The 15223-nt window shown below is 32.6% G+C and overlaps 1 protein-coding gene across 2 annotated transcripts; it reads left to right on the top strand.

The window, feature by feature from the left end:
• Positions 1-4421: 4421 nt before the first annotated feature.
• LOC108730653 (arylsulfatase B) lies at positions 4422-9855 on the top strand. 2 transcript variants are annotated; one of them, XM_018460490.1, is made up of 9 exons: positions 4422-4830; positions 4943-5178; positions 6012-6171; positions 6687-6913; positions 7607-7868; positions 8086-8246; positions 8359-8647; positions 8793-9070; positions 9557-9855. In XM_018460490.1, the coding sequence occupies exons 2-9, from the start codon at positions 5053-5055 to the stop codon at positions 9800-9802; spliced, it is 1749 nt and encodes a 582-aa protein (XP_018315992.1). In that variant the 5' UTR covers positions 4422-4830; positions 4943-5052; the 3' UTR covers positions 9803-9855. The 2 variants fall into 2 exon arrangements, with proteins under 2 accessions (XP_018315992.1, XP_018315991.1); XM_018460489.1 differs by having other exon boundaries at positions 4911-5178.
• Positions 9856-15223: the final 5368 nt, after the last annotated feature.

Genomic DNA, 15223 nt, shown 5'->3' with positions numbered 1-15223 from the left:
GAAAAGAGCGGAGGATATTTCTTGGTTTTTTAAATACATAGTGCCACTTCGCGTCCTATTACGAGTATCGACGGAAAACTAAGAATTTCTAAGATCTTGTCTCAATCTACGTATTTTTTCGTAAAAACTTTATACATAAATAAATAGTCTTATCTACAGTTATTCGACAATATTTTTATTTAACTCTAATACGTGATTCTACTGAGGATCGACGATTCTCTTAGCTTTAAACTTATTTTGAATATTATGAAATATCTATCTCAATTAATACGCATTCAAATCTGTTTCTTTCTTCATAATTAAACGCGTCAGTTTAAATGAGTCAGTTCTAAATAGAATCGTAAAGCTCGTAATTCTCATAAGATTTGTAAAAGCTTACAACTGCTTATAACTTTATGTATCTTTACAGATAGCTTTTTGTTAGACATAAGATTTACGAGAAATCGTACATATTAACGAATTATCATGCGATATATACGCATAGAATTTTAATATCAGTCATAAATTCTTACAAGTTTTACAAGAACAAATTACGAGCCTCACGATTCTGCTTAGAATTGACCGATGAGATTTTTATTGCTTAATTTGTGCTAGAATCATGTAATCTTACGTAAAGGCAAATTACTATATTCAATTAAATTTTAGTATCTTTTTAAAATTAATATTTTATTATTATAGTTTAAGAATAAACGATTAATACAAAAATTAATTATGGTCTTTCTCATACAGATAAGTCCGAATATCAGAAGCATTATACTATTATAACAGTAGCGACCTGTAGTATCTTTTCCAAGTACAACGTGATAAATGTGCTAAAATCATCAACCGCATTGGCCATAGCGAATGTTTCAACTCATGTTGAGTGACTGCAAATAAAATAAAGAAAGCCTCCGGAAAGAGGCCACAATAGTTTGCGAGAATCTTATGAATTTCTCCAGTTGCGAGACCCATGTTTGCTTGTTCGATATTTATAAAGATCCTTACGAAATTACAGATATATTTTCGAAGTATCCTAAGATAAGATTAAATTAAAATATTTGCAAAATAATATACATTTAGAGAAAAGAGGGTATATTAAAGTAGTGAGAACTGCAACTCATTTCTCGCATTTAATGATAGTGCGATTACGCTTAATGCCACACTATACAACACGTGACTGTATATAGAACGCACACAACGTTTCAGATAAACATCATTACATGTTTTCGATGTTTTTGATATAAGCAAGAGTGAATTGCAAATACCTAAGAAAAAATTTGTATAAAGTCGACTATTATTTATCAATTATAGAAGTTTTTATTTAGAGGATTTATATATACTTTATATTACAATAATTAACATTATTTGTTATTAATATAAAATAATTTTAAAGAAGAACAAAATGTGATTCGCCATTGCTTGATAGCGGATAAGTCCGAACAATAAGAGTTTTATTTTTTGTTTAAAATTGTATTGTTTGCGATCGCTACGAAAGAAAATGGCTGGTACAAATAATTACGTAATCGTCGTTCCACCTGGCGGAGACGAGATAAAAATAGAAAATGCTGTCAACTTAAAAAAACATCGTTACGTTTGCAGATTACGTGCAGAGATTGAACGTGCTTATCGATTGCTATAAACGGCTAGGCTTCGTAAAAGAAATCAATTAGACTCGCCCGATCCTGCTGGCTATCCGTCCAATTTTAACAACTTTAACAACACTTGGATGTCTTTGTTGCCGGACGACTATGAACCGAGCAATGAAATACATTTTACGATGAACGAAACTACGTGGAAACATAATGACTTCACTCAGACCTTATCTGAGATCGTTTGCGATTTTGGTGAAAAACTCGACTGATACCAGTTTTGAGACATCGATGCATTCGTTAATCGTTATCATAAATAGATGAATTTTAAGGTCAATTTGATACTAAGAAACATATTTTTTACAATTGTTTCATTTTTAATCGCGATTTTTAAGTGAAAAGCTCCTTGATAATGTTTTCTTCTTTTGTCTTCTGATACAATCTGAATTCTATACTTCTCGCTCTTCAATAATTCTTTGAAAAAAAGATCATTTAATAATTTTTAAGAAAAAACGGCACATATTTTATTAGCGAAATTTTGACTTTCATATCGTATATGATTGTAACTTGAATTAGAAAAACCGGTATATCACTCTGAAAGTGACCTAAGAGCTTTCAAGATTTAATTTTTCGTCGCGATGCAGATTAAGCCGTCAATGGCTTGCTAATCCAAGAAGAACGAATAATACGTGGGAACTATGGATACTATCAAGTGATATATTTCTGTGCAACGCGGCTGCTCATTTGGCCAGTTTGGTGTACTATTTTCACATCGGGATCATCCTCGTAGCAGTCGTGTGCAAAGCTTTTGTTTGAACAATTCGAAATACAGACGAGCACGTAACGAAATTCGGTCGGTTTAATTAAAGTATTCGCTGTCACGTGGAGCCGATTTCGAAGTTGTACCGAAATAAAAAAGCATTCTTTTGTTTTTCTTTCACGCGTTTTTTTAGGGAAGAAGATTACGCGGTGTGGAACATGTAATGTTACAACAGGACAACGCATGCGACGAATTTATTTTTACACGCATGAAACCTTAAATGTGAACTATGTTCGAATCAGCATTTGCATTGTTCAGCGAATTAACATTTATTTTATGTATGTTATAGCGTAGCATCACAATAATTTTTGTTTTGATGTCACATGGATATTTGTGAATAAAAACAGGATATTCAAAATAACACTAATATCATGATAAGATGTGATGAAATAAAATGTCACTGCAGATTAATTGTGTAACTTGACAATAATATTTCACTGATTGTGGATTTTTTAATTTCACGTCACTTTGTCATCACCGTGACATTGCGTATTACTCGCATTGGCAATACAATTTATCTTACTTGGAATTTGTAATAAAAAATATTCTTTTTTTGAAGAACATAGTGATTTCTTTTTAAATATATTTTTAATGTTTTGAACATACTTTAAATAGTATTTAAAAAAATATGTTTAAAATATCGATTAAATATGTTTAAAATATATTTTTTTACTAACTCTGTTGACAATTAACGAATGGAGAAAAAATTACGTATTGAAAGGAAAATTTTATTTCAGACAATGTATAATGTGGACGGAGATAATTTTATAGATAATTTCAAATAGTCTTATTAATTATACATATTTAACAAGTTTTTGTTTAACTTTCTACGTATTAATAAATTTTAAATATACGTTCGTCTCCTGTGCTTGAAGAATGTCTCTGTCGAGGATTGATGGTTATTTTAACTGATCTAAACTTGCCGGTTACGAAACACTATCTCAATTAATGCTCATTCAAACCTGTTTGCATATCCTTTCTTCGCAATTGCACGCGTGGAATAAATTTGTAAATGCAGCAAAACAATTGTAATTCTGGAAAGACATGTATTATAGATATATCTATTGATATAATAAAATATATCCTTTTCGAGTTTATTTCACTAATTGTGCTTTTTATTGTTTAATTTGTGCTAAAATTAAGCGATCTTACTAAAGGCAAATTATATTTTATGGCCTTCTTATTAATTGATCACACTTCCTTGATACTAAGAATAATAATTTAAAATTAACCGCATAAATTGTATATACATTGCATATGATATGAAAGGTATATAAATTATGAAATAAAATCAATATATGAATTTTAAATGTATTTTAAATTATTTTGATTATATTTCTGCATATATTAAATGAAGAAATGTTGTATTTATAAATGATATTATATTACAAATTTATTTGGAAAGATACGATGATTGAGTAATTTATTACACATTTAAGGTTGTAATAATCTTTCGTATCATAGAAACTGTAGTGATAAGATAAAAACTACAATTGTATTTTACATGCATCTGTGTATGAATGGATATAAAATACAGGGTCTAAAATAACGTACACATCATACAGTACTATTCCTAATAAAAAACTGAGTCGAAATGTCCTCTATCATTTTGCAATTTTCGCAATAGTTAACAAGATATTAATTACTAAAAATCGCTGAAAATTGGTTTTCAATAATTTTTTACTCAAATACTATCAACTTTACAGAAAAATTCCAACAGACAAAAATCATTTATTTTCTTCTCATAAAGTTATGAGAATTTTTTCAGAATTTTTTAATACCGTATTTTCTCATGTTGGTAAAAATAAGAAAATACAATATTAAAAAGTTGATAAAACATTTTGAAAAAATTCTTAGAGTTTTATGAGAAGAAAATAAATGATTTTTGTCTGTTGGAATTTTTCTGTAAAGTTGATAGTATTTGAGTAAAAAATTATTGAAAACCAATTTTCAGCGATTTTTAGTAATTAATATCTTGTTAACTATTGCGAAAATTGCAAAATGATAGAGGACTTTTCGACTCAGTTTTTTATTAGGAATAGCACTGTATGATTAGTATACGTTATTTCAGATACACCCTGTACATCTTTATAATGAGGTCGTGTGTTAAATCACATGAATGTGGTTGTCTATTGCTCTGTCGTGTATACCTATAAATTTCGCAATGTATATGCCGCACTTTGCAGTGACAAGTCCAATGCGAACCTGGACGAACGTTCAACGTGTCTTTACGAAGCTATGACAAAGAAGGCGAAATCTATAGATTATCATACGATAATATAACATTTTCATTATTTTTTTCCCAAATTTTTTTGTCATAATTCGTATTATGTATAAAGAGATAAAGTGTGTAAAGATAGATGAATTAGTCGTTTTATTGAATTAGTTACTTTACTGAACGTGCTAAACTTTAATATCTCAAAATTTGAACAGCTCATCAAGGTATCAATAGGCGCGTTCAAGTTGACAAAGCGGCTAGCCTGCTCATCGAGCAAATGAACATAATTGGTTGTTACTTTTAGATCCAACCAATCATATTCAATCGTTCGGTAAGCATGCCTAGCCGTTTTGCCGTTTTGAACTCGCCCGATGATTTCACGCGAGAGTGTGTGAATTTTACGTAACTTCAGTAATATCGAACTGATAGAAGAATTAGTGAAAGCAATGAGTCCGAACAACATATTATTTGTTTTCTTACTGACAGTTTTAAGTGTGATCTTTTATTTTGGTTCGACTTGCGCTTCTACGCAGCTTCCACCCAACATTGTCATTATCATCGCTGATGATCTTGTAAGATATTGTTATCGACCTGTTTTATCCGTGTATAATAAGATAATCTTATTTCTTCGCAAAGTGTAAAAACTAAATAACTTAAAATATTTAAATAAAACTCTAATCTAAATCTTCCATAAAGTAACTCAGAATAGCTTATATCTTATTTTAATTGGAGAACATTTGTAAATGATATAATTTTTGTGTTTTGTATAATGTGTTGATCAATGATAAGTATTCAGCAAAAAATATCCGACTTAAACTAAGGTTGTTACCTTTGACAACTTTGAAGACAACTTTCTGCTATAACTTTGGCAAAACGTTACAATGACGTTACGTGACAATAGCTATATTTAGCAAAAAATGTTGCTTTTAAACTATGATAATGTTACCGCAGATGTTTTAATGCTGTTTGAATATAAGTTGATTATATAAGTACAGTTTAAGATAAGCACAAAAGCACTTACTTTTAACATAATGTAATATTAATTTGCAATAAAATGCCTTTTTTATGTATTACATGGGAAAAAAACTATTTTTAAATTGTTATATCTAATGAAAACAAAAAATTATACCGAGACGAAGCAAGATCCATTTTAAAGTTAATAACTTATACTTTCACGTGACATTAATAAAATTTAGAAAAAGTTAAAATTACTGACCATATTACAGCATAAAAGCCGTCAAAATTTTGTTTCTCGTCTCTTTGATAGTTTTTAGGAAACGAATTCATGTTCAGTATCTGAAAAACTATAATAAACATTTAGACAATGATCCAAAAGTGTAAATTTACGTACTAATGTTATGTAACACATTTTTTAATATATACCATATGTATTTCGTTAATTAAGGGATGGAACGATGTTAGCTTCCACGGTGCCGATGAGATTCCTACTCCGAATATAGACGCTCTCGCATACAACGGCGTGATATTGAATCGACATTATGTAATGCCGGTGTGCACACCGTCAAGGGTAGCTTTCCTTAGCGGGCGGCATCCCCTAAGGACAGGTAAACCATTAATTATTTTCAATATAATGCAAATAATTTTCATATATACTCGTATGTATATATATAAATGACACGATGTACTGTTCATTTTACTCTGTAGCAAATTACCGCGACTATCTTCTAATTCATTTGCCGGCCTAAAATCTAAAAATTGTTTGATTTATTTATCTTTTATTTATTAATTATTTATTTATTTTCATTTTACTTATTTATTACTTATTAATTATTAATATTAAAATTAAAAGACATTCTAATAAGTAATATCTCAATTTAAGACCACTAAAAATGTTTATATGTTTAATTAAAAGCTGCATTAATAGAATGTGGGTGTAAGATATTCGAAAGTTTATCTTTAAAATGTTATTGTTAGTCTTTCCGTTATTTATACAATTTATAATATTATTGATTTCCAAATCGTAATGATCACTATTGTGTGTTACAAAGCGTGAAAAGATACCGAAGCTGTTTGGATGAAAAGGAAATTATTGGAATTAAATTTGTGAATTATAACATAGGCATGCAGGGCTACCCGTTGAAAGCAGCCGAACCACGTGGTCTGCACTTGAACGATACTCTTTTACCTGAGTATCTTCGTAAACTCGGATACACTACTCATCTCCTAGGGAAGTGGCATGTTGGTTATCTCACGAGAAATTACCTACCCACTCGTCGTGGTTTCGACACTTTCTTGGGTTATTTCAACGGCGTTATTGAATACTTCAATCATACACTAGCCGAAAACGCAAGTTTTCTATAATTAACTATTGCTAGAAAAAAAAAGATAGTATTATTATATAGAATTATAGTAGAAAAAATCTATATGTTTCTTCAGTATTTTGTTCGATGGTTGACGTAATTGTTATTGTTTGCAACAGATAATAGAGGTTTGATTGGTCTATCAATTAACGATAAACAATTTTTTTCCAATGTCTTAAAAAAATATGTAAGTTGACACCAACTAAAAGTAACATAACATTTACTATAATTTCGCATTTAGGTATTTGTTTAAAGCAATGGAAGAAAATCGTCATTTATCGTCAATTGATAGAATATTTATTATTGGTTGTAAGCGATTTTACAACAATTACGCTAACTGTCGAATAAAAAACACATCGATATTTAGTTGCTATCAACATCATCAATTAGGATGTTATAAGGCTGTTATACAGCTTTAGTCATAAGTTTAAAACAGCTCAAAAAATTGACGTAAATATTCTACATCTAACGAAAAATAAATTAAAAACAGTTTTATTGGAAAATAATATTTGGTTTTATAACAAAATTTTAATATTTTGTTAGTTCTCCTGTGACTTTTATTATCGTCAGCTCTTTTTCATCAGAATAAATTGAGGTTTTATACTTATACTCAAGGCTATATAATAATGTTAAATAATACTCGTTATTTAATAGACCGTATATAACATATATTTTGCAGGGACAAATAGGCTATGATTTGCACCGTATCGTAGGCGATAATCACACAGTTGAATATAGATATGACTACATGACTAATCTTATAACCGAGGAGGCTGAAAATATTATTTCATCGCATAATACTGAGAGGCCCATGTATCTGCAACTAGCGCATGTCGCCTCACATGCTAGCGATGCCGAAGAAGTCATGGAAGTATATGATTGGAATGAAACGAATGCCACTCTCGGCTACATCCAAGACGTGAACAGAAGGAAGTTCGCGAGTAAGTACAAATCTCTTAGTCGCTTTTATTAAAAGTGTCGTTAACATTATATTTTATGAGAAATCAAAAGTTGCGTCTTATTTAATAGCGATTATGAATAGTTCTTTAAAACTGTGTGATTCGTTTCGTATTTTACAATCAATTTCGTTGATAGCAAATATTTTGTTGTTACAGCAAATTTCGTTGTAATAAAATTTCTTCTTAACTCTTTTTTTAGGTGTCGTTGCCACATTAGATAAATCTGTCGGTCGGGTGGTCGATGCTCTAAACAAGAAGGACATGTTAAAGAACACGATCATACTTTTTATAAGCGATAATGGAGCGCAAACCGAAGGTCCATTATATCAAAATTTTGGATCTAATTATCCATTACGGGGGGTAAATACTTTGTTCAAATCGACATGACAATTTTATAACATAAGAAAATGCCATTTCAAATGAAAAAACGGTATATTTATAGTTTTTAAAAAATGAAACAATGCATTTGCAGTTGAAATCCTCGCTATACGAAGGGGGTGTTCGAGGTGCGGCGTGCATTTACTCACCCTTGATTGAGAACTCGTCGAGGGTCTCAACGCAATTCTTTCATATTACCGATTGGCTACCCACGCTATACTCCGCAGCTGGCGGTAATTCAAACGATTTGAACCAATTGGATGGCATTGACCAGTGGTCCACGATCAAAACACAGGAAACTAGCAAGCGGAAATCGGTTGTCATAAATATCGAAGACGTTGATTACAGTGCTGCATTAATGGGACGTTACAAACTTGTTCAAGGTACATATCAATATTTTTTTTCATAATTTTATTATAAGTTTTCTCTCTCTTCCTCTTTTTTTTTCAAGTCTCTGATTTCATCAAAAATTCGGTTTAAAAATACGTGATTAATACGAATGAATTCTGCTTCTTTTTTCTTATACAGATAAGTCCGAGTTTCAGAAGCATTATACTGATTATAAAGGTAATGACCCGTCGTATCCCAAATATAACGTGACAAATGTATTAAAGTCACCAGCTGCATCAGCCATAGCGAATGTTTCAACTCACGTAGTAACTGCAAGTAAAATAGAAGAGCTCCGAAAAGAGGCCACGGTAGTTTGCGAGAATCTTACGACTTCCGATTGCGAAAATCGTACTTGCTTATTCGATATCTATGAAGATCCTTGCGAAGTTACGGATATATCTTCTCAGTATCCTGAGGTAAGATTAAATCAAAATCGCAAGATAAAAACATTGGGAGGAAAAGTAACATTGGAGCGAATTACAAACACGAGGTAAACGTGAACAATACTATTGCAGTATATTGGAGTAGTGAGAACTCACTTTGTATTTATAGTTATAGTTCGATATACACTTAATACCGCATTACAATACGTTACTGTAGAATGTTTAAGATAAATATTATTGCATGTTTTCACGTCTTGCACAATTGCAAATAAGAATAGAGAAAGTTAAGTATGGAATAGTTACGGAACGTTCACAATTTTTGTGGGTGTTTTATGCTTACGTCCAAAACTGTGATATTGAATTACGATGTAATATGCGCCAATATTTGTGATTTTTTGCGATCGCTACGAAAGAAAATGACTTTTATACAATTAATTACATAAAAATCGTTCCAACTGGCGCAGGCAAGATGGAAATGAGAAATGCTGTCAGCTTAAAAAAACGTCGTTACATTTGCAGGTCATGCAGAGTTTGAACGTGCTCATCGAGTGCTATAAAAAGCTGGGCTACGAGAATGAGATCATTTTAGACGCCGATCCTGCTGGCTATCCGTCCAACTTTAACAACACTTGGATGCCATGGTTGCCGGACGACTATGTGCCGAGCAACAAAGTATATTTCACGATAAACGGAGCTACGCGGAAATATAACTTTACTTCGATCTTATCTGAGGACGTTTGCGATTCTGCTGAGAAACTCGATTGAAACCAGTTTTGAGACGTTAATGCATTCGTTAATCACAAATAGATGAATCTTGAGGCCAATTTAATACTTAATTATATACGTAAAATTATATTAATTATATACATAGAAATTTCATTATCAAGCCTAGTATCGTTATAGTCTGTTATATTCTGATAGGAGTTATAGCAGCAGTTTTGCTGGTGCCGTACCATTTTGTGTATCATGTATACTTATGGCATTTCAACTCCATTATTAATATCTGTTCTCCACTCTCAAACTATAATTATTTATCTGTTACGCAAATAAATAAAAAAAAGAATGGAAATAAAAAATACTAAGAGACATACTTGTTATATATTTTTTTAATCGTGATTTAAACAAACACCTTTTCGGATAATATTTCCTTCTTTTGTCCTCTGATACGATTTGAGTTCTCGTTTTTCTTTGGAAAAAAAAGTCATTTAATAATTTTCGAGGAAAAAATCGCACATACGTTTATTAGCAAATTTTAATTTTCATATTGATTAATTGTAAATTAAATGGAAAAAACTGTATATCATTCTGGAAGTGACTTAAGGGTTTGTACATTTGAATATTATAGAGCGAGATAAATTTAAGTATTGTAATTTTATATATATATAAATTTTATGAATAAATAATCGACAACCTGAAAATTATAATTTTCAGATAATTTAATAATTTGATGCTTTATAAAATTATTTAAGATCACAACATTATTGCTTTTAATTATAATTAAAAGAATTTTAATTAAAAGAAGAAATAAATTATGAATTCCTTGGATCAAATGATTCAATAAATATCACATTATTAAATTATTTAATCCATAATTTATTTTTTCCTCTTCTTCTTACGTTAGGCCTCTGGCTTGTGTATACCTCTCTCATATGTTTGTGGTATATACGCTGATTATTCGATTGCTATGGGACCTACAGTTTTAATGCCGGTTCCAAATGGCGGATTTTTCGAGAGGTGTTCTAAGAAGGTGTTGTAGGAAAGGATACTCTCGGGAAGTTGCCGGCCTTTTCCGAGAAGAGACACGAGCGTAAATATTTTGGTTTCTACTGGGGTCGAATCCGGGACCTCTGGCATGATTTATTTATTAGAATATTTCATTATCTAGAATACTTTGATTAATCCTGATGGAGTAAAGATTCCACTAAAATGCAGTCTGTTAATTGTGAATAAAGATTAAAGCTTTCTTTATGTATTTATACTTAGGTATATCTGTGAAGCTTAAGTGATTTATTGAAATAAATTAGTACGACTTGATATTTCTATTTAATCTTTGTTCCAGATTCTAGTAAGGAGTATGTCGTGTCATAATTAATGTTCCGTTTCACTCGTTTTGAGTCACCCTGTATATCTTTATTAACGGGGTGTTGACCGTAGAGGGAGGGTGGCAAAAAGTTATCGTCGGAGGGACAAAACTCTTCTTTTCACTGACGTTATTGTATAGAGATTATGCAGATTAGATGCTACCGTACGCGGAGAAGGTTGATATCTATTTAATTGCCGGTATCGTATTAATTAATCGTGTCCATGCAAATAGACAGTTTTGAACTTTCGCGACATCCGATTTTGTCGGTGAACGTGAACCCACAAAGTGCCGTGAGCTCATCCGTCTTACATTTTTAAGCATTTATCAGTTACTTACGGAACAATCGCGCTCGCGCATTTTATTTGTAAATAAACTAATTGTTTAATGTAAGAAAACAAAAATTCTACGAAGACTCTCGCGCCTTACGGTTATGATCGAGAGATACGGAGGGTAGATAAAATAATATAAACATCTGGAAAATACACTATTTATTTTACTACTTGTTTTATTAATAAGAAGTTGGCTCATCATTTGCTTTTAAAAAATACACATTTTATCCTTATTGAAATAGTCACTCAATGCTTTAATAAATTATATGAATGGAGAGAATGTTGGATTATTCTTTAACGTCTTTCAATTGCTTATATAAATAATGTGTTGAAGAAAAAAATTTTTTTTTCATTTTATTTTCAAAATTGCCCTCAGTTTTCTAAAATTTCAACATTTTTCTTGGCTAATACAATTGCTTGATTTAAATATAAGACGTTCCGCGAAAAGAATAATAATAATATTGCACTGTTTAAGCAGTTACTGCATTATTTAAGCATGTATGACTATTTGAACAAAGATAGAATTTGTGTTAAAGATAAATGGTAGGTCAATTTCTTATTAAGAAAATAAGTGAATAGTTATATTTCTTAAGTGTTCACATTATTTTGTCTATCTCCTCTGTATATGCATCTTTCATTTTTTGCTTAAATCGAATGATTTATAACAATAAAAGTATAAGAAGCGTAAAACGTGTTTCTTAATTAATACCACAAAGTTGTAAAAGTTATTGCGAGACACAACGGAGAGAGGCAATAATTTTGTAATCGCCCCGCGCGCGTCCCTTTACTCACGGTCCATTTCTCATCTCGCTCTTTAATATTTCGAACGGCCATTCTTCTTGAATGTGTTTTACTGCCGTTCCCCACGTACCCGCGGTGCTCTCGAGAGAGACAGAGAGGATGCCGGCTCTAAATTCTAATCTAGGACCAAGTGGGGCCCGTGCGCATTCTGCCCTTGTCTCTTTCTTCACATCCCCGAGGTTCGGCTTTACGGCTCATTTAGCAATTCGCTTATTTGCAGGCAAGAAGTCGCAGGCGCGTAGACGCGTACGCGTGGCTTTACGCTTTGCTCGCGCGTAATCACGAGAAGAGGGATGGCACGACGACGTGGAGAAGAGCAAGAGGAACAAGAAGAAGCGAAAGGGAGCGGATGAGAAATAGAGAGTGAGTGACTGGACGAGGGTGGGGGAGGGGGCGGGAAGGAGTACCTTCGCGTTCTACGATCGCAGGAAGGGTTTTGGAGTTTAAGTCGCTTTTAATAGCGAAGCAGCTGTCGCCGGATCTGCTTGTCCCTTTTTTATAGCCAATGTCTTCTTCGGCGAATAATGCCGGGAAATAATCTGAGACGAAAGAGACACTCTCTTTCTCTCGTCCGTCTAATTTTCCCGCTAATAAAGTCGTGCCTTTAATCCGTTTATTTTTGGTATCGACGCCTCATCGACGATCCTTCATCCTTATTAGTTTATTACTCAGCCTGATCAGCCGATTTTATTTTTCTCTTTTTGCTTTTTGTAAAGATTAAAAGTTATAGAAAAATTGCGAAAGTCGGAAGAAATAAAATAGAAGTATGTATCTCTCGTTAATTCTACGAGAAACCAGAAGAGAAGCAGAAGTATCCTTTTCCATAAGCGGAACAGTTTCATCCACGGTGGATGAAATAATCGGGACGGAATCAAGAAAAATGAAAAGAGTTTATTCGAGATCGCGAGAGGCTAATTAGACGAGTGCGTTATTAACGATAAATAACGAGACAAACTTTATGGCGCATATAATACAGTTGCGCGAGAAATTCTCCGGCGTTCCCAACGCGCTCACTCGTCCACGGTTCTTAAATTAATGAGGTGTAAACGCATTGCGCAAATCGCAAATATATAAATTAATGTGCCATTCATTCCGTAATCCGGGTGGTACAAACAGAGATACTTCTACTTTTGTTCCGTGAAGTTATTGCGCGTGCACCCACATGAATCGCCCACGGCGAGAAACACGTTACTTCTCGGAATACTTTTGCAACATTGCTGCGGTAATTGTACGATGCATTTGCGCGCTGCACATTTCCGAGTCTCGCGAAAGTAACAGCTAATGCCTGTCATTCGATCTTTCCAGTTATTTTTACTGCGAGCAACCGAGGAACGTTGGCATCTGCTATCTGATTTTACAGTTAGTGCAATGCAGACATTCATATCGCGATATCTTATCGGATATAGGCCGTAATAATTGCGCGAAAATAAAACAACGCTGTGTATGGCATTTTTCATTATATTATTATTCATAAAGTATTAATTAACACATAGTACTTTAATCGTAATAAATTCTCATATTTGAATCTGATTTAATTTCTAAATAAAAAAATTAGTCGTAAATTTTTGACAGTAACATAGAAAAAAACGGTTTTGTAAAGTATCTAAAAATTCGGCATCAAAATAATTACTTAAAAAATTCAAACAGGATAATCATTGTTGCAAAAAGTTTTGACATTTTAGCAACCAGTTTGAGCATCCTACATAATTATTTTGTCTAACAAACTTATTTTCAAATTTGTATTTAGCTAAATTTTTAGATTTTTCTATAAAATCGTCTTTTCTGTGTAATTGATAAAAAAAATTTAATTGTTTCTTATCCTAGAATTTTTTTTCTGAAATTTATCACGTGATTAGGTATATGTGCAGTTTCATTCACTTCCTTAATTTCAAATGAGAAGTTAAAATTTCTGTTATTTCTGTCTATTAAAGATCAATTAATTTTTAAGGAAGTCGCTCGTTGCTCTTAGTCTCACTAATGCCGATATTCTTTATTGATTGGTGCGATCGGCATGCCTTTTTATACGGCACGCGGTATTTCCAGGGTTACCGCTGCGGGCAAACCCGCTCGTTGGGTTCCGCGTGCGGGACGGAGGGTGGATGTAAGTCCGGGGCCGAAACTTAACGACGTAATGAACGTCTGACGGAGGATTATTTATCGACGGCAGCGGAAGGGCCGACCGAGGCATCGACCAAGGAGAACGGGAAGGAAGACGAACTATCGGCACCGTGGACAAAATTGGCATGGTAATTAGCGAGGGGCAAGGGGCTCGTGGCTTCTTCCAATTGAAGCATACAATATATCTCGATGAAATTTGCTTGCTCTAATTGTTGATTTTTCGTTGATCGACATTAATGTGTGTACATATTGGGAGAGAAAATGTGCGTACGAGAGAAAGATTAAACTTAATGTTATAATTAATGAAATAATTATATAAAATTGTATTATTATATACAGGGTGTTTCCAAATTAAATCGCAAAACTTCGGGAGCGTGTAGAGGAGTAAAAAACTAAGAAAAAAAGTCCTATAGACATATGCTCGTTTTTGCTCCGTTTCAGAGAAATCGAAAAAAAATGTTTACATTTCTTGCCATATCTAGCACCGACATATTTGATTACATTTTCCACTTTCTGTTATGAATTTGTCAGTCGCTCTTTGAAAGCCTTTAACAGTAGATGAATTTTGTCTTTTGCAATATGCCGCGTACGTATTCTAATAGTGAATATGCTGATATGGTTTTTGTATACGGTTTCTGCAACGGTAATGCTTTAAAGGCGGTGCGAGAATATGCACGACGATTTCCAAACAGAAGAGTGCCAAACCGAAGAGTGTTTATGTTGACATTTAATAGATTGCGAGAGACTGGAACATTTTCAATTCGACAAGAAAACAACCGATTTCAAGCAGCGTTACGAAGAGATTTGCAGGCAGGGAATCGTATTTTACAACATTTTGACAATCATCCTGAGACC

This window comes from Mycetomoellerius zeteki, unplaced genomic scaffold, assembly GCF_001594055.1.
Source record: "Mycetomoellerius zeteki isolate Tzet28-1 unplaced genomic scaffold, Tzet1.0 scaffold94, whole genome shotgun sequence".
Classification (NCBI taxonomy): Eukaryota; Metazoa; Arthropoda; class Insecta; order Hymenoptera; family Formicidae; genus Mycetomoellerius; species Mycetomoellerius zeteki.
The sequence above is the reverse complement of the archived record's forward strand: the minus strand, read 5'-3'. Positions and strand labels throughout refer to the sequence as shown.

Bases quoted from the DNA above. Each gene is read 5' to 3' on its own strand.
- LOC108730653 (XM_018460490.1), top strand. From the start codon at position 5,053: ATGAGTCCGAACAACATATTATTTGTTTTCTTACTGACAGTTTTAAGT. The intron at 5,179-6,011 runs GTAAGATATTGT...TCGTTAATTAAG, and splicing joins TTATCATCGCTGATGATCTT to GGATGGAACGATGTTAGCTT. The intron at 8,247-8,358 runs GTAAATACTTTG...ATGCATTTGCAG, and splicing joins CTAATTATCCATTACGGGGG to TTGAAATCCTCGCTATACGA.